Source organism: Aythya ferina (assembly GCF_964211825.1).
Source record: "Aythya ferina genome assembly, chromosome: 2".
Taxonomy (NCBI): Eukaryota; Metazoa; Chordata; class Aves; order Anseriformes; family Anatidae; genus Aythya; species Aythya ferina.
In genome coordinates, this window is record NC_140297.1 from 119,258,680 (window position 1) to 119,278,651 (window position 19,972).

General features: G+C 40.4%; 1 protein-coding gene across 9 annotated transcripts in view; it reads left to right on the forward strand.

Moving 5' to 3' along the window:
- Nucleotides 1-15,057, forward strand: part of ZNF521 (zinc finger protein 521) — a 232,370-nt gene extending 217,313 nt beyond the window's left edge. For all 9 annotated transcript variants that reach the window (XM_084507873.1, XM_084507869.1, XM_084507870.1 and 6 more), the window contains one exon: nt 14,227-15,057. In XM_084507873.1, coding sequence (XP_084363999.1) covers nt 14,227-14,256 — 30 coding nt within the window. In that variant the 3' untranslated portion in view covers nt 14,257-15,057. The remainder of the gene's footprint in view (nt 1-14,226) is intronic.
- The last annotated feature ends 4,915 nt before the right edge of the window (nt 15,058-19,972 follow it).

The window sequence follows — 19,972 nt, forward strand, 5'->3', positions numbered from 1 at the left end:
CAGAAAATCAGTACCATTTGCACTGAAATATTTATAATGACAGAATGAAAAATTGGATTCATTTTCTGGCCTGTAGCCGAACAGTCTGCAACTTTGTGCAGCATTGTTTAGCATCTTTCATTCCTCCCTTTCACTGGGGTCGTTCTCAGACACACACACACGCACGCGCTGCCCATGCTTCAGAGGAATGCTTAGCAAAACACAGAGCCATTTTTAATCTCAGCCTTGAGAAAACAACTTGTCTCTAACCTTGCCACCATCTGCGGGGGGAAGCAGAGGGGGAACGCATGGAAAGCGGGTAGACTCCCTCTTAAAGGAGAGATTATAAAGGATGACATGCAATAATCTGCCCTGTACAACAACGCAGTGTATGGCTGGGATGCAGTGAGATGCCTTGGTGTCTTCCAGGAGAGGCAGGGCGGACTGAGCACCAGGCTTGGATAGCAGGATCTCTCTGCTAATCCCTTTTCTGCCACTAATTCCCCTGGTGTCCTTGGGAAACTCATTTGCCCACAAAGGAAGAGGTTGTCAAAAGCTCCCTTTTGTGTGTGAACACAGACTGTGCCTGTAAAAAAACACCGGGTGCTTCTTTGCACCTCCAGAAAACAGAGGATGCTGGAACTGCACATATTTACTTCCCTCGAAGCAATGGTGTGAAGGTGAAGTGGTTGATGTTTGCAAAGTGCTTTGAAAATGAAAGTGCGGATCCTCGGGCTCCAATTTGCATCCCCTGCCAGTATAAAAGGTACCTTTAGTCAGACAGCCAAGGATTCCCTTAGTATGCAGCAATTCCTGTTTATTTTGCTAGCTGGTTCTGTATCACTCCCTTTTGGTCCTTGCAGGCACGTCTCAGACTCCAATGAATTCCAGGGTTTTTTAATTGATATATAAATCCCTCAGGTGCTGTTACAGGCTGGCATAAGGTCGGGCAGCCTTATGAATGCTTTAACATGCACTGAGGACTGAGCTGGCCCAAGATTTGAATGTTTAGGCCACAAGGATTTAAAAAAAATATATATGGTGGTTGTATAGGAATTAGTCTGAAAATGACAAAAATTTATCAGAGAATGGTAAGTCTCTGCAGATGTTGGACTGTTCTGCAGAACTTAATAGAGAAATATATCTCAGAAAAGTGGTGATTCCAAAACCCTTAGAAATGATTCTCTGGTGAGCTCTGTAGACTGTTTGACAACTGTGTTAGTTTCTGGAAAAGCCCCGTAGCCAAAACGTTAATCCCTGATGCCTAAAACAAGGCATCTTGAGACCCTACTGAGCCACCCAAGTGCATGGGTTGGATTCAGGGGTCAGATTCTGCAAGGTGCTGAGAATCTCCTGAAAATGTAAGCACCAGAAATTGCCTCCCAAGGTTCAAAAATGTCATCTCACTGACTTCATCCACATGCAATTTATAATATAGCATGACTGCTGATAGCAGTATAGTACTAAATACTGATCTCTTCTCCGCATCACTCAACTGAGCCCTAATTTTTTATTTGGTTTCTTCTGTTGGAGCTTCACAACGTTGACTCTCTCACAGTAGTCTTAGGAGCACAGCCCAAGCAGGTGTGCCTGTAAGCAGTAGGAAGGGGCAGACATCTGCTGTCAGCATCAGAACAGCTCGGCTGGCACTGCACAGCATTATTTTCTGTAGTCCGTGAGCAGCGCATACTTTTTATCATTCAAAAGTTTCTTACCAACTTGCAGATTTGCCTTTTTATCGTGTTCCCAAAGATAGTTTGACAGGTCAGCCTGAAGTGATGAGCGTTCTGACACAAACTGCGTCGTGGCTCAGAAATGTTGCCTGCAGTTGTTTTACTGTAGTAGTGCTTTGATTTGAAAAGAACTTTCTACAAAGTGGTGTGTTTTAGGATACAGCACACACACACGAAAAAACATTCCAATATTGTGCTGCATGTATTCCGTAGACTTGCTGCTTAACCCTTGTAATCGCTTTCTGGTTTTCTTCTTTGCTCATGTAAATGGAGAACACTACATTTTTGTAATTTTTAATAGGTACTGAGAAACAAAAAGTAGTAGAAACCAGGAAGACTGTGAGCTTTAATTGCAAATATGAGTATGTTTTAGAACTGGCACTTTGAAAGCAGATTACCTGACAATTTAACAACATTTTAAGGGAAAGCCAAAGCCCCAGAGCAGGTTCTTTCAAATACAGCGGTATTTCTTTGGTTGAGCTGACCAGAACACAAGCATACCGATTTGTAAAATGCCTTAAGATGCTGAAGAGATTTGTGGAGAGAATAGAATACAGACCAGAGTGAAGAGGCAGTGCAGATCTTGCTGATGCTAATGTTACAATGCAGAACTGTTATTGAACTTCAGGGACTAGAAGAGTAGCCCCCAAACAAATGTTTTATCTTATTGTTGAAGACAGTAACTTTCTGGGAAAGCTGCTTCCTCTGTGGGCCTGCATCTTTGCATTGGTTTTATTTTCCTGTTTGCAGCGCCGGTCTGTTTACTGAAGTTATTAGTTTATAAATTTTGCCAAGGTGAAGTAACTGTGAGAGCTTTAAATTAGAGTAAGTGCCACTTCTGTGTGGCAGGATCCTCAGCGTGCTGATGGGAGAGCAGGCCTCCTGTTGCCTGCCCCTTTCCGCCTGGCCCCGCTGCTATGGGTACTTGTTTATTGCTTTACCTTTGCATTTTTGTAAGTGTGCACTGCCGTATGATGAATCGCCCTCTGATGAGAAGATTCTGTCTTTTTTTTTTTTTTTTTTTTTCCCAGGATCAAGCTAATACTTCACTTTAAAGAGTTATTTTAATTAGGTGGGTTTTATTGTAATGAATTAAAATTAACTTGGAGTAGCAAATTATATAAGACTGCGAGGGTTATAGATTAGCCTCACCATAGCTACAGCACATCTTTTTGTAAAGGAATTAAAGTTCAGTATTTCAGGCAGCTCGGCACTAAACACAGGCAGCAAACGAGCGTAAGTGTCGTCTCCAGTCATTTTCCCTCCTCAGCGTGATCCTTTTCACTTGATCACAAGACTGCCAGGCTAAAAAAACAGCCCTAACGGGCAGCAAGGGGTGCTGCAAGTGGCAGCTGCACCAGGCTGGCCTCCCCAGCAGGAGACAGCCAGGGAGGCAGGAGTGCCACGGCACCGCCAGCCAGGCCCATGGGTGAGGGGGGCACTTCTTCGCCTGTCAGTGCGGGGTCGAGGCTGGCTCTAATGACACGTCTGTCTTGCAACGTGTCACTGGCCAGCTGTGTGACAGGACACGGGATGACCAGCCTCCAAGAATGGCATTCGGGAGGGGGATGCTTCTCGCCTCCCAGGGAGGATGGAAAAAAAGGCATAGAAGGATGCTGCTGTGTGCAGTACTTATTGGGAGGGAGGGGGGATTATTAAATGTGTGCCTTGGGCTTACAAGGGGTAAGACTTCTCTGTCTTGCCCCTTGTATAGGTTCTGGAAAGAGGTGAAAGTGAGAGTAAAATTCTTCCCATTTAGCTGTGGTCATATTTCACACTGCTTGTACACAGATGCAAATGACAACAAAACAGAAGACAATAGAGAATCCAGACTTCTTTGTTTTACAACCAATAACCACAATGACAGACATAAAATTTTATTGTTCTGGTACCACATGTCAGTAAACGCTCCAGATTTATTGATTTACAGTGTATGTCCTTAAAAAATTGAGAGAAGTAGTGACTTTTTGAAGGGCACAATAGCATTCTGGTCTCAAAATCACCTTCACAACATGGAATTTCTTAAACTGAAAAGAAGAGAACTCCAGTGGGGTCATTCTAAGAACAACATTTCAATAGAGAGTTCTTAACTGCCTAACTAGTTACCAGCTTTGAAGGGACAAAAATGGTCCCTGTTTTCTTTACGAACAAGTGTATTTGTAATTCATACTTTTACCAAGCCTGTCATGTAACGACTGCCCCAGTTCCCACTACTCCTTGCTGTCCAAGATGTCCAAGGACGATGAGATGTCCAAGCCCACTGTGTGGGCTGACACAGTGACCAGCTGTGAAGGAAGTCAGAGACTGAGAGCAATGGGACCTCTGCTTATCAGCTCAGGAATCTTTGGTTATTACCATCAAACCTGCTCGATCTGGATTTCCTTACATACTGTCATGAAGGAAAAAGATGCATCAATGTGTAACTGAGTCTGGGTCTTGGACATTTCCAAGGGAGGAGAGCTAGCAGAACTCCATTGTCTTTCCTTTTCTTTTCACATTTTAAAATTGACATACCACAGATGAGGGGAAACATTTTCACCTGTGTTTCTGATTTCTGGATCCAAAATACATACCAGTCTGCTTACATGTTCTCTCTTAATTGGGTATATGTATGCCAGATATCTACCAGGTCTGATCTTTGTTCACAAAAGCTGGGTTTGGTGATTTGAAACCTGGGCTGGTTTGGGGTTTGCTTTTAGCTGAGTGAAAGCTGTGTTAGTCACTTTGTGTTAATCCTGGGCTGATCCATAACCTCCTGTGTGCTGAGTGCTGTTGTACAAGGCAGCACGCACTGGCTGGCAATGTGCAGGGAATCCAAATTCCAGGCTGTCCCTTTATCACCTGATAAGCACAATACCCAGCATTATGTCACAAGGTAGGGAGGTGAACCGGGTGATCGATACAAGTGTGGGATGCGTCCGCCCGTATAATAAGAGTGCAGACAAGTTACAGCGCTTTCCTTTCAGGCAGTGTCAAGAAACTTGTAATTTCACTTGTAATTTTGTTCAAAGGAATTCTTGTACATGCACCTGTGGAAAACAGGGAAGGATCATTGTTTTAAAGGTTGCCCTTTGCATATAAATCACAGCTCTGTGTGCTTCCCCATCTTAATTGGGTGACCTTTTGAATCCTATGGACAAGAGCTGAAATTCTGGAGCTGCTGGTTGGTTTAAGGTTTGAAATCAATTCACTCGATCCAGCAGCTACTCTGCTTCAAGTCAGAGAGCCCAGAATGGGAATTTGAGAAGAAAAAGATCCACTTGGAAGTTTCCTGCTGACACGTCCTAGCAAACTTCATCGCGAACTGAACAGATGTGTGTAAAATACAGGTTCCTTTGTCAGTTTAATCCCTGAAAAGACCTAACAGGATTCAATGAGTGTGAGATACACAGGAGAAGCAAGAAACATGTAATGTTTCCAAGAGGACATTTCTGCGCAATTATCAATTTAAGCTTCCATTATTTGTCACTAATTACTGCACTGAGCTGTTAAATATTTAGCAGTAGTTTGTTTAATTGGGTTTGACCTATAAAGGAATCTGTACATAGCAAAGCTTCAGTTCCAGGAGCTAGTTCCTCACTCCCAGCTAGGTAAATTTATGTTCACGTAAGATGAACACATATTGTCAGACCAAGGGCTTTTTGTGTTTGTTTGTTTGTTTGTTTGTTTTACACCTGTCTCCACAGATTCATTTGTCTTCAGGGGATCTGAAATTAGAGTATGAAGTAGGAGTACCCCTCGTGGATGTAAAATAGGAGGGAGGTCAAACCTAAACTTGTTTACAGATGTTGTAGTTTAGAAAGCACCAGCATGATAAATTAAACATAACAAAGAAAAAAGAAAAAATAAAAATAGAGCAACAGCTAGCCACTGAACACATCTGTTTATAAAACACTGACCCAATCCCTGAATATCTTATCGGGCGGTACTGCCTATCAAAGCTTTTTGTCCTCAGCTACTCTACTCCACAGCAGCTGCAGATAAGCAGGATTCATTCAGCCTGCTCTTTGCCTGACTGTGTCTGACATGGTGAAGAGACTTCTGCCTGTCCCCTCTGCAGAGGGTGAGCGAGAAGCAATCAGTAGATGAGCAATATTCATTTTGTTTTAAACTTCACAGCCCTGGCTCTGTTCATACTTGTCCCTATCTTGTAACTCCCTTGCTTTCAGTGGAGTTTCTCTTAATTTATACCAGGGTAATCGTAATCATATTCTAAAGTAATAAGACTTTTGATATATTTCTCAGAAGTGCCTCCTTTCGCATTTTTTGTTTAAGCTTTTATTCCCACTTAGTGAACAATTTTCTTATTGGGGTAGGATGCCTGTGTATTAATTTAAAACATTTACAGCATCACCAAAGCCTTGTTTTTCTACAAACAAGATGTAGGCTTGGATCCTGATTAGCAATACAGCCACTTCACAGCATAATAGAATGGAGTTTTTTCCCAGATTTGATAGATTGCTGTGAACTCATCCTACCTCTTTCCCTCTCTCCTTTCACCATCATTTACAGAGGTAATCATACGTCCAAACATGCCTTGCCCAGAATGGAGAGGTCATTGCAAGTTCCATTGCATTTCAATAAACACCTGATAGTGTAAGGGAGGCCACTGGAAGGTTATTACCTGGCACCATAGGTTAAAGCAGCCTTAGAGCTACATTGATTTATGTCAGGGGCTTAACCAGGAGCCCCTGCCGACACTTGTACTGAGGAAGGTGCAAAGATGGTGAACGGACACTTTTGTTCACCTCCGTTCACTTCTGGTAAGAACGATGAAGGTCTTATTTGCTGTACCTAAAAATATATGTCATTCTTTTCCATACAGAGAATCTGTGATGTAGGTACTCTCATATAATAATCAATCCAAAAGGGAATCACTGGCATTTTACTAGTGACTTAATGTAAGTCTCTGAAGAAAAATCGGTATTGGGTTTTCTTTGTTTGTTTTTTAGTTTGCAGTTTGCATCCCTGAGAACATGCTATCCATTCAAAGTTTTTTTTATGATTTTGTTTTCTGTGGTCCAGCTGGAAATGTTTGAGTAAAAGAACCAGAATACTGAGACTTTTACATAAATATGATTAAGCAAATGATCTGATTAGCAGTCATGTCATTTCAGAAATGTTAATATCATATCATATCAAATCACATAGCTTATGTGAACTAATTTATCTGAATAACTGTAGTTCAGTGTAGGATTTCTTAAATTATCATTGTGAACAGTGGTCAGTCATGACCTGAGATGACCGGTTAAGTGGCCATCATGTCTGAGAACAGAGCTGGTTCTCAAAGGCTGGTAAACATAAACTCACCACACATAAGTGGTATTTATGCATAGATAAGTGATATTTATGGGCACATAGTTTCTCTTGGGATTTGGCCCCTCCTTTGTTGTGGAAATAGCTCTGTTTTAGTTCAGATCAAATACTTCTTTCCTTGGGAATCTCAAGTTTTGGTGATGGTGTTTTGTTAGGTCTATGCTGATGGTCAAACTGGGTCTGGATGAAACTCCATGTCAATATTAGTACATTTAAAAATTCATCTACACTCCTGCTCTGTCAGCTGCACTGCAGTACTGAAGATGCTGGTGGCAGGCACACCTTGCCTGGAGTTTTATTTCTTCTCTAGAACTTCAAAGTCTCCGTTTAGCTCCCTACTTATGAAAAACTGTCAGACTTCATCTCCTTTCCAGCTCCCTCATTCACTCAGGATAAGTGTTGCATTCTGAATATATATGCATTTTTGTCTCAGAAACAATATAATTTCCTCAGTCAGACACATTAGAAGCATCTGTTAGATCCAAGATTTCTGATATAATAATTTAATTTCTTATGGCTCATGTTTTATGAAAGGAATAAAGGGACTTGAGGGGGTAGTAATCTGTGGTCACATCACCTGATGAAGAGTTTCAGCTGAAGTTGCTCTTTGTATTTCACCTATGTGAAAATGCAGAGTTGTTTATAGATTGTAAACCATAGCTCATAGATGATTGTCAGTACAACTAAAGATTATAGCATAGAATGGCCCTAGATATATCAGGGTTAAAACCTTCAGTTAATACATTTGGCAGAGGTGGACTGTGGAAGGGATTGTTTTCACTGTGGGAACACAGCTAAACCCCACCTCTACTACACATTTACTTGTATTGTAGCTGAACCTGAGAAGCGCACATGATAGAATCATCTTAATTGCCTGCAATAGCAGTGAAGGGGGGCCTTAATGTTTTGAGGCAGTGAAAGCAAGTTGACTGCATTCAGATGCTTTGAAATGGCCCAGATATTCTACTGAAATCAGCTCCTGACTATGCAGCTCTGGTTTTGTATGTGATTTGGGGCTGGCTGAGCCTCTTCCTCTCCTGGGATGAACATCGGGAAAAAAAAATCCTAACCCTGAGGTCTGTGAAGCTGTGAAACAGCCTCCCAAGAGGAGCATTGGAAGCTCTAATTAAAATTGGACTGGGCAAAACACTTGAAATTACACTATAGGCAGTAATCCAACATTGGCAAGATGGGTGGAGAAAACGCCCTAATGGGTCTTTTCTGTCTTTAAATTCTTTAATTCTTGTTCTTTTCTTTTATTATGACATTTCACCTTTTTCTTTAATGGTGACACAGTGTCATCTAGAAAGGATTATAAGATGCTATTGTGAGCTGAGTAAGATGATGTTAAATGTCAAAAGAAAATGCAACAGTTTCTCTGCAGGTTCACAGTGATTATGTGGAGAAAAGAAAGAGAAACCATAAACAAGGACATCAGCGTAGCATTTCTGATCTGTGATACAGCGGCAAGTGTCTGCAATATATGTGTTTATCATTTTGACATTGCATTTCATATTCTCTGCGTATGAAGAATAACCACATTCCACCAAACCTTACACAGGTGTGGAAAAGTCATTTGCTGTAACTGTGTACATCACTCAGATTGCTAGAGAGAACTTCTATCCAAATGTTTCAAATATCCCCAAAGACTTGGACTAAATTATATCTTTTTACATCTTAATTTATAGTGTGTATTTAATCTTAGTATCTCACAAATCTAAATATCTCATCAATTTAGACTTGAGTATAATCATATTACAGTTTACCAGGAAAGAACCCTGCCACAATACAATGGGGCTTTGACAAGAAACTGTGCACTGCAGCACCGAAACAGCACAAGTTTGAGGAAAGGGCATAAAAATCAGTCTTTACTGAGATTTTTCTTAAAGTTATAGTTACATCTAAGTAAGTTTCATTTGTTTGCCATACGCCTGTTCCCTCCTCCCCCATGCTCCTTTCCACATGATGTAGTATTTCACCACTTTCCTATGCAGAGCTTTCTGCAGAAGAGGTCTTATATCATGGCAATCGGCTAAGTAATGAGGCATCAGACTGAAGTTCTGGAAACTGTGTTGACTCTGTGAAGCTGAATTTGTGATTCGTCATTACAGCTGCACTTAAGGTTTTGCTAGGCTTGCCTTTTCTGCCAGCTTTTCTTTCTTCCCCTTCAGTTCTGGAAAATCCAGTGTCCCCTTACTAGCCGCAGACAGTTTGAAAAGTATGGTACAGGGTAAAAAGTTTGGAATAAAAAGAAGGGAAGAGAAGCAGAAAATCTTGATTAGAAAGTATAATTTAATAGAACATGTATTGAACCAAATGTATTGATTAATGTGGAAGATATAGTACTTATATTGATTCAAACTAGAGATTTAGTACTAAAAGCTGTAAGCCAAAAAGCTGGTGCAGATTGCTACAAAAGTCAGTTTAATGCTGTCCTTGAGAATGCCTTCACAAAGAAATTCTTCTAATGTTTGAGGAGTAGGTAGAATGCGGTATATGTCAGTTTGATCCCGGAGGGTTTTATTTTGTACTCTAATAGCTGTTACGAGCCTACATTATATCCAAGGAGTAATTTTCCTTAGGGGTGCCCAGCTCGCTTTGTGTCAATATTCTAGCATTTTAAGTCACGTACAGTATATGCTTCTGGGAACAGTGCAGGAGCCAGCCAGACTCATAATGGTCTGCATTCATTAATAAAGGCAGAAGCTTCTGTCCCTCCATTGCCCACTACAGGGATGCTTCCCTGGTCTTCAGGGACCCGTACAGACACATTTAAAGAAAGCTTTATTTTGAGTGGGCAGGAGATGAAATGCAGGACTTGCAGGCATTTCCTAAGTCAGCTATATGCCCAAGCACAGGGGTGACCTTAATGGGTCAGAGAAGAATGCAGGTCAAAAGACTTATTATCCAGCCTGTTGGAAACCAATTGCTTTTGTTAAAAAAATAAATAAATAAATAAAATTGTAGTGCTTAAAGGTTGATAGTAATGTAGAGTTCTGTTTTACAACCTGGAACTGTATTGCAGCGCAGTGGGGTTCAGGTTTGTGGGTTTTCTTTGAATGCAAAAAAAAAGAAGAAAAAAAATACAAGGTGATCCATAATGTACACAGGTAAAGGATTCCAGATAAGTGATAACATGTAGGGTACCATAATTACTTAATCAGTGATGATTGATTACTCGTGTTTGTGTTCCTGAACTAAGGAAAAAATAACATGCTGCTGTGGTACCGTTACCATCTGTTGAAATAATACATCTACATTTCATCTTTCTACTTCTTCACTTGTACCCTCTTTGCACTGTTTGTCAGGTATAACCGGGTCTTGCTTCATCTAGTCATAAGAAGCACAAGTCCCATTTAAATCAAATGCAACCGCAGTTCACATTTAAGATTCTGATGGAACGATGTCTGTGGTTATCTGTGGATTTTTTTTCTTCATTAATTTTGATGCTTTGGGTGGGAACTTTTTACTAGCTAATACATCTCATGTTCTTTCTGAAACATGAAGACATAAAGACATATATCAAACAACCGAAAATGCTACCTCTTTTGTCTTGAAAAGAAACCTTTATATGTATATATATATATTTTTTTTTTTTTTTTGCAGAGGAGATTCTTCCACCCAGTATTATAATGAAACCTGTTCCTGTTTTCTAGTTCCATAGCACTGACAACAAAGATATCTCAAAGCATTTTCATCTAGAAAAGTGGCAGCATACAATTTTATAGCAGCTCACATAACAGTTAGGATTCTGGGTTCCGCTAATATATAGATATAGGAACAGGACAAATGCATTTAAAGAGTTTATATTGCATGAGAAATACGTTGAATTCGGGTTCTCCCAGGTAATATACCTGCTTTTCAGATAATACCAAGACAGAGAAACTGGGGAGGTCAGACAGCTTTCCTGGCTGGGTCTGTGTCTAATGCAGTAACAAATGCAGTGACACACAGACCTTCTGCTTCACTGTTCCTCCATTTTGTGCATGCAAAGCTTGCATTTGTATTTGCAAACTAGTTTCTCCTCATGAAACTGTAGCTCTTGGAAATGTTAATGCAGCTATTGCTGAGGTCCAGGAAGGATTACGTTAATAAAAAATATTTTCCCTTTCCATTGCTTGAGTAGGAAATTGAAATTTTTGCTTCACAGGGAGACAACCTCATAATTAAGCAGATGTGTTTATATGCAATCAAATTTGGGGGATATTAAGTAGGGAAGCACATGATATCTCGTGTACTTAGTTAAAGACTTCGCTTTGGCAAGTGGATGCACTAATTGCTCCAAACTCAGGCAAAACTATTTTGAAGTTTCCGGCAGAGACGCATTTTGAGTTCGTGCAGTGTACTTTTAGTGAAGGGCAGTGTGCCCTCAGAGCCACACAGGGGATCTCGACTGTAATTTCATGCTCTCCCTGGGTGCCCATGCTCCTGTGTCCCTGCCACGTCCCTGCCGGCAGGGGCTCCAAATTCAGCTTTCCCCACCCGCGGGCGCTTCCTCCACCGGGGAGGTGGGGAGCTCGCCGCCCGCGAGGAAGAGAGAGCATCACAGTCGAGATCCGCTGTGCGGATAATGGAGGAGGATTTTTGCCCTAAATTTTTAAACACAACACCCCTCATAAAAACAACAACAGTTCATAACTGGGATTAATGTTTGCAATTTTCAGTCACTTAGACATGGGGTCTCCAATAGATGGCTTTTGGTGGAGTGGAATATGGCTCTCCATGGGATTACAGAATTTTCTTTCTTGTCTTATCTCTCTCCTCCCATCCTTCGCCTGCTTGCCTTGTCAATGGTATGCTTCTGAAGTGCTTCCACTTGGTATTTTTTGCCACTTAGCCAAATAGGTATTTCTCCCTAGTCCTTCATGTTTGGGGAGCCTTAATTACTTTGGAAAGCATGTTGTGTTTTGACTGTTTACAATAAGTACACTTGCATTTTTGAGGCCTGAGCTGCTCAAAGAATTTCGTAATGTTTGTATCCTGCCCTGTCTTGCTTTTCTCTGCAACACTTGATTTCTTCTACTGCCTCTTTATTGTATCAAGAGAATCCTATTTTGCACCCCAGGGCACGGGAGCCAGGGACACCAAGAGCTGGAGCAGGTCAGGCCTTGAGTCATGCTTCATTTAGTTTGCCTCCCTCTCATTTGGGCCATTTTATTTTTTAATCAAAAATGTCATTGCAGCCAGAGTTATGCCCACACATCTAAAACACCTTTTGGCTGCTCCATATGCAACTGTTCAACCAGCCCCACACTGATCATGCACTGTTCAGGCAGTGGAAAGAAATCAAAATGGGAATGACTGACATGCTTGCTCTCAGCAGATTAGAAACAAAAGGCACCCCCCAAATATCTCTCTGCAATGTAACAACTGGTATATGACTTCACCTGCTCAGGATCAAAGGAGGAATCAGCATTCAGGCTGCTACCCCATATTTAACCTGTCCTGTGGTTTCTAGGTACTGCAGGGTCTCCAATAAGCCTGTGGTGTTATGCCATAAGTGCTGCAATAAATGGGCACAACAGGATGACAAAAGGGCCTACTGTCAGGCTAAACTCTTAATTTCCTTGCTTTTGTGGTTTTCAAGTCAGAGCCCATTACCTGAGACCAGCCAACATTTTAGTCTGCAGAGTATTGTCACTGCTTTACAGCATTTTGAAATGACTTTATGTGAAGGATAAGAAGCTAGATGAAATCAAGTGGTAGAGTGTATTTTTTTAACACTCTGGCCTTGGACAGTCTGGAATTCCTGCCATCAGCATTAAATCATTTTGCATTCACATCTGGAAACTGCATCTTTAAGTGTCACTGGGTCATTTTCCTTTAATCTTGAGAAGGGCACTACATTAAAAATTCCTCAGTCTTACTGTAAGATCCTTTCCTTGCCAAATGTCCCATGAGCTATTGTTTGTGTGCGTGCACAGTTTAGGGAGAGAGAAAGAGAAAGGAAGGGAGAGCTATCAGACTGGGTTGCAGTCATGCTGGATTTCACATTTGTTTTGCCAAGGCTGTTTCTGTGTGCCTTTTCATGGGTGGCTCTGAAAGGTATGCTTCAGTAGATGTTCACTTCACTGAAAATGTTGACAGCCTTCGGGGAACAAGTTCATCCTGAAGTGCACTAGTCCAAAGGGGTTTGAAGACAGATTAAGCTGATAAAGCATAGTGAGGGGACAGCATGAGCTGGGACCCAATTACAGGATGGGCCATCCATCCCATCCCCTCCGGGTCAATGGCACAAGTCTGGTGCAGACTAAGAAGGGCAAAATTTATCACTAATCAGTGGCTGTTCTGTTGTTTGGAAGCAGCATTCGCAGACTTTGTCCATTTTCTGAGGATCAGTTTACTTTGGAGAAGACTTAACATGCACTGGATTGGCTCCCTGCTTTTAGCTCAGTGCTTGTGTAGGATCTGAGCCAATGCAGGCATTGAAATAGCATCTCATCCCTAAAAGTGGTTGACTAGATTAGGGCAGCAGTAGGAAAGAGGGTGAAACGTGTGTTTGCTGCTGCATTTGTTCATTACCCATATGGGAAAGGAGCACTGCAGGTTCCAAGGTCCATGTTGTGCTACCTTTCATAAGGCACTGCATTCACTTGAGGAAAAATATCGGTGGTTTTTGGAGACTGATGGAAGGACTGTGGCAGCCCCTCCTGTTTTCTCATCAGCCTTTGATCGCTGTGCTAGGCACAGAATGACTCTTACCAGAATACACTGTGCTACACTATTTAGGGGGAAATAAGTTTTAATGTAATAAAATACTTGAAGTGATGCCACAGTTGAGGAAGCAGCGTCCATTTAGCATGTTGGGGTTTTGTTTGTTTGTTTTGCTTTGGTTTGGCTTGGTTTATAAACAGCACAGACTTTTCTGCAAAATAAACATACTTCTCATTTGCATAATGTATAAACCATCAGACATATGTAAGCAGACACCAGAACCACAGGACTGGTGTGCAGTTTCCCTGGGGCAGGTCTGCCCAAACGTACCTGGAGACAGTGTGTTGCCTTTCTGGTGACCTATGGAAAGAAAAGCAGTGTGAGACAGCTGGGAAAAGCTCTTTTCTTTGAGAAAAGACTCTTCTTCTGGCTGCTTTAAAACAGGGAGGAGTCAAAGATATTTTCTTTCCAATACATTATTTTGTGTGATGTTGGTAGAAATGCCTATCCTGTGACTAAGCTGTCTCTTTTCTTTTCGTTACAGAATCATACGATGACCCAGCATAGCAGTTAGTGCAAGGCCCATCTCTTCCAGAGGATTCTTTGTGGCACAAAAAGGGAACACGTTTTACTCTTTGCACGAAACTTTCATTGTTAATGTATATTATTCAGAAACATTGTATTGTACCATAAAACTTGTATTATCGAAACTGTTGGATGTTCATGTGTTTGAACTTTTGAGCACCGGATAGACTTCCTGTATATAAAGTGTTGCACATGTATTATGTTGTCTGATACTAAAATGGTCTTATAAAGACAAGTGGACTTGGGCCCTATTCAAGAAGGATAAAAATAATAATAATACTGTGTGAGGGGAAAAAAAAGCTTAAGAAAAAGTGTCATTTTCAAGGAGGAGGGAGAAGGTAATAGCTATGTTCCATTACAGCTCTGTTTGGCCTTCCTTTTGTTTAAACTTCGGTCTAGAAATCTCTCTCTTTTGGTATACAAGCGGATGAATCCAAGACTATTTTTTATTGCTGAAGATTCTTGCAAAAAATATGAAGAGACTCTTTCTCACAGAGCAGGAACCCACAGTTGAATAAGGCCCGTATATATATTTGTAAGCCTTGCGATATGACAGATAGCATTACCATATATGCAATAGTTGTTATGTAGATTGTCAAAGAATTTTTTTTTTCTGGATACCATTTGAAGCTTTGAGTGTTCAAGACTTTCCTTAATGATTTCACACAGCCAAATTCTTGAATCAGTTGAACTAACCTGTATGTTACTGTTATTAATGTTTACTCTGCGGTCTGAACCTGGAGATTACTGGAATTGTTTTCCAAAAGGAAATAAATTCAGTTTACCATTATGTGTGAGTGTGCTTGTGTCTTGTCTTTTTCCTTTGAAAGCATCATTGTTGCTATTGCTCCTGTAGTACCTAAAGGGCCACCAAGATCTAGAATCCCATTGTGTCAGGACCCGTGTGGTGGTCAGTGGCAGTAGGACATTGTTCTCGAAGCTGACCATTTAACTAAAAGTACTGGTAGAAAACTAAACATACTTTAAAGCAATTAAAAATTTAAAAAAAAATAATAAATAAATAAATAAATAAATTTTAAACATACTTAAAAGCAATTAAAAAAAATTAAACATACATAAAGCAATATGTGATTGAGGGTAATATTCACTGTTTTCTGCTTTTGTTTGTCTTCTTTGGCAATTTCAACAATTTCATACCCGTACACTTGACATGTTTGCCAGAGGAGTCACCACACATCTTCTGCGTATAATTATTGGCGTTTTTCAATGGTATGCTATTTAGTGAGTTGGGTCTAGCACTGACTACTGGGATCCACCACTGCTCTGCCAGTAGTGCTGTTCCCTTCACAACCCTCACTCTCTCTTTTGACGCAGGTAGCAGAAGTGGAGGTAGTGCACAGAGCAAGATGATGCTCAGTGGCACCACGGCCCTGAGGGAGCTGTTGCAAGACCTCACAGCTTTGCTGGAGTCTGAATTGGCTCCTAGCTGCCTGCAGTTTTGAGAAGCAGAAAGGGGATAAAAACTAACCTTGCCTACCAGTATCCCCCCTTCTCCTCCCCCTCCAGCTCACCTACAAAAGAGGACCAAAAAGAACATTCTCCAGCTATTTTAGTATCATATCCTATAGCTTGAATTGCTGGATTCATCCCATGGAAACCAGTGTTGCTGACATACTGCAGTTAAAGAGCTGCACATCACAACAGTCCAAATGGCTGGAGCTGCTTGCCTATTGCTGTCAGGGTAGATATCAAGTGTGATTTCCAGTTTGCTGGATGCCACATTTTGACTGTCCACAGATGGAGGATGGAGAGGAAAGAAGTAAAGTCTAAAAGTCTCAGGTTACCAGATATTTCAAGAAAAAAAAAATGTGTCATGTTTAAAACTCCAGCTTTGAGAATATTGTGCAGACTTTGCCAAATACAAAAAAGAAATTCCTGGGTTTCGTATGAAAATCTCATTTGTGCTGACAAAAGGATAAATACAGGCACGAGTACACAAAGCTTGTAAAATGCCAGTTCTATTTATAAGTCAGAAAGTGTTCCCATTCTTATTCTCATTAATATATTACTCATCTCAGCCAAACTGAATGTGATGATGTGTTCTTTATTTTTGACAGATACCTTAAAGGATATAAGACATTTCAGCCTTTATGTGTGAAAGTGTGACATATTGGTTAAGACTGAAAATAACATGCCTCTAGTAGAGTTCAAGTATATAAGAAATATTACACCCTACTGTTTTTGTAAATGCCAGAGTGCCACTGAGTTGAGACAGATGGTAGCTGGGAAAGATGCAATCTTATAATCAAAAGCTAAAATATGTCAAAAATATGTTAGCAAGCAAAACATAGCATATTACTAGCGTCTCATGTCATGACAGCTTGCAAAACATGCAAAGATGTTGAATTTCTAGATATGTAAATAAAGGAACAATAAACAGAGCAGCAGCAAATGTGATGAAGACTTCATGCATTGATTGTCCCCACAGTGCAGTGCCGGGGAAGGGAAGGGTCTTAGGCCACAGGCAGCCCCAGGTGGCTTCTAAGAGCTGGCTGCTAGTATCAAGTGCTGGAATCCTCTTACCTTTTCCAAACTAACAGGTTTCTCGGTGATACCTAAATAGCTGTTTAAATAGATTACGGAAGACATCTAAACTTCCCAATGAGAACTGAGTGTTCTGTGGGGAATTACCACAGCATTTAGAAGGATCAGCGAGAGGGGCAGATCATCTTGCCTACTGAAGAACAGACACGGCTCTCTGTGTGTGCACGTGTGCATTTCAGCTAGGGCATGCCTTTCTCTGTCCTGGGTCAGTAAAAGCTAAAAGGAGCCCCTCCTAATACCCTTAACGTAAGGCGAAAGGATAAATCTATTTGTGAGGTTGTGTGGACAGATTGATGGACAAGGTATCCTCTTACCTTTGAGACTGGCTTTATTCCCAAGATTTCAAGTGGACATGAGTTTTACTGTAAGTGATAGTTTAATAAAATGATTAGTCCCTCTGCTTGTTTGCCAGAGCTGTGTTTAGATAACATAACAGAGCTGAAGAAGGCATAAATATGGAATTTATATTGCGGAAGTGAAGCAATCCACCCAGATGATACCTGAGCTCAGGATTTATGAGGAAATGCACTGATTCTGTATCTGAACAAACCATGATCTGGGACTAAATGAGTATTAGGCCTTTATGATATTCTGCTCTCCAAAATAAGAGCTTTGACCATCACATACATCTTCATAATTTTTTGCCTAAGTTAGACTTCCCAATACATTTTAGGTGCTGCAGTGATCGGGGAGGTTATCATGACTTGTTAGATTCACTCCTGGTGCAGTGCTCTCATTGTTTTCCCTGACTGAGGAGTTGCTCTACTAACAGTCCAAAAACTCACAAAAAGAATAGTTCAAAGACTCTGCCTAGGACACATTAACAGTTCTCATGTCCTTCTTCATAGCATGTAGAAAGGTGGAGCCCTCTCCACATCTCAGTGACTAGGCTTTCATTAGTAATTCTGGCATGACCAGTCACTTTGTTTCATTACCACTGTCCTCAACACCAAAAAGAGACATCCCTTCCATACCAACATATGGCACCTTCTATTTATAACAAGATTAAGAATTCATTCACACCTTGATTGAATCCTGCTTTATTGAGATGTCACAACAGATTCTCACAGCCTGCAAAGGGAAAGACTTACAAATGTTAATATTGTGACAGGTAGGACACATAAAAGTAAATGAATTATAATTGGTGACAATTAAAAATTGCGCAGTGTGAAAACAGAATATTGTGCTGCTGTTACAGCCATGTCTAAGATGGGGCAAGGTGAAGGACTCCACAGAATAAGACCATCCCTGAATTCAGAAAAGTTACCTTGATTCCTATCTAATGTGTTCAGTCATACACTGATGCTCAATTAATGTTCATGAGCTCTTTACATCTTGGTGGGCAATGTGCCATTCTCTTTCAAGTATTTGCTTCAGTGCTCTGTAGGAGCACAAAAAAAATAAACAAGATTAGGCCTATTTTACCAATTCCATTTAATGCATCCTTTTTCCCTCCCTGTGTTGCTTCCCTTGTTTGTATGCAGAAGATTTCTTTAATTATTATTATTGTTGTTACTGTTGTTAGTGGTAGTAGTGAACTGTGAATGCTATAGTAATGCACTCCCTCAGGAGCTGGGAGGCCCCCGGCCACCAACTCTTGTGTGCAGATCTTCTTCTGTGTGTGGCACACAAAAGCCTGACAAGGTCTCACTCATGTTTCAAAGCTCTCTCTCCTTTCAGAGCTATTTGTTATTGTCTCCACCATCACAAGTTTAAAAAAGGAAAGTTAATTAAATATGGAACAAGACTGAGCAACATCTTTTAAACCATCATGTCATTAGAATTGGATCCCTCTGAGAGCTGCTTAAAAGGGTTTTGAGAACAATGACTGTTCAATCAGATATTTATGGGCATAGTTATGTAAACACACTCTTTATTGTCTATGTATATTTAATATAATTATCAGTTTTGTACTCGGACTCTCAGGAGACCCAACAAATCACAGTGTTGCTTTGAAAATGTCAGCAGAAAAGACAATTATGTTGCGAGCAAATATTCATAAATTATATTAAAAAGTCCTGTGAAAACATACCCTGTGTTGCAGAACTGCTTTTGCACTAGCAGAATCATTGCTGTCTTTCTTTGATTTAAACTGTTTTTGGAAGTAACAAGGATGCTGTTTGAAAAAAACCTTTAATACCAAAGAGCATTCTGCTCCTGGCTGGTGGGACAATATAAGTTGTAGACAAATTAAAGGGGCTCATTATTAATATGCTGGGATCTTTTCAGAGATTTTAAAATAAGGTTTATTGAAATCAGAGGCAAAAAATGTTTGCACTCCTGTGGCTAGGTCCTACATCTCACTTACTGTACTTTTCTTCTTTTCTGAGATGATTCCTGACAACTTGCCATGCTTTTTACTTCTTTTGCTCATTATGTATTAGGAAAAAAAAAAAAAAAAAAGTAAAAAGAAGTGGAGAACTGGGATAGTGCTCAGTAAATTAAATGTGCCATGCTTATGCTAAACCTATACGTGTGCTGGAGTTTGATAAACACCTAGTAAGTGCCTGCAAATCATTTCTACTGCAAGATATACAATCAGCATATCAACATCTTAATTAGCAGCTAATGACATTTGAATGGGGAGGTTAACGTTAAGCACACAAATGCAGTTTAATAAAGGGCAAAATAAAATACATTGAAACGTTTCAATCTGTATTTATTTTTAAGTATAAAACAGCTGGGTTTTGTAGTTAGCAATCATTTGTACGAGTAGAATTCCAATCCTTAGTTATATTTTGGAATAAAATCTCCAAGAATAAAATGTCTTTTCTGGTTCCTCTGATCCTAGTGATCAATGGGAACATTACACATGTTGGACAAACAGAAGATAAAATTCTCCTTTTTTTTTTTTTTTTTTTTTTAAGGAAAATGTATTTTATCTGTGCATCTATTTTTGAGCACACCACTAGAATTTAAGGGGGCATGAGATGTTACTGGCTGCTTTCTGTTGATTTTCTCATTCATTATTTTCGAAGCACATTTTCAACAGCAAATTTCTGTGGGATGGTGAAAAGCAAAGTGTGTTCATGGCAGTCTCTGCTATAGATGCATCACTGGCTTGGTAGTAATCTTACTGGACATCCAGAACAGAAGAGAATCAATGAGCTCTTGAAGAAGAATCTGCCATAGGCATGGTG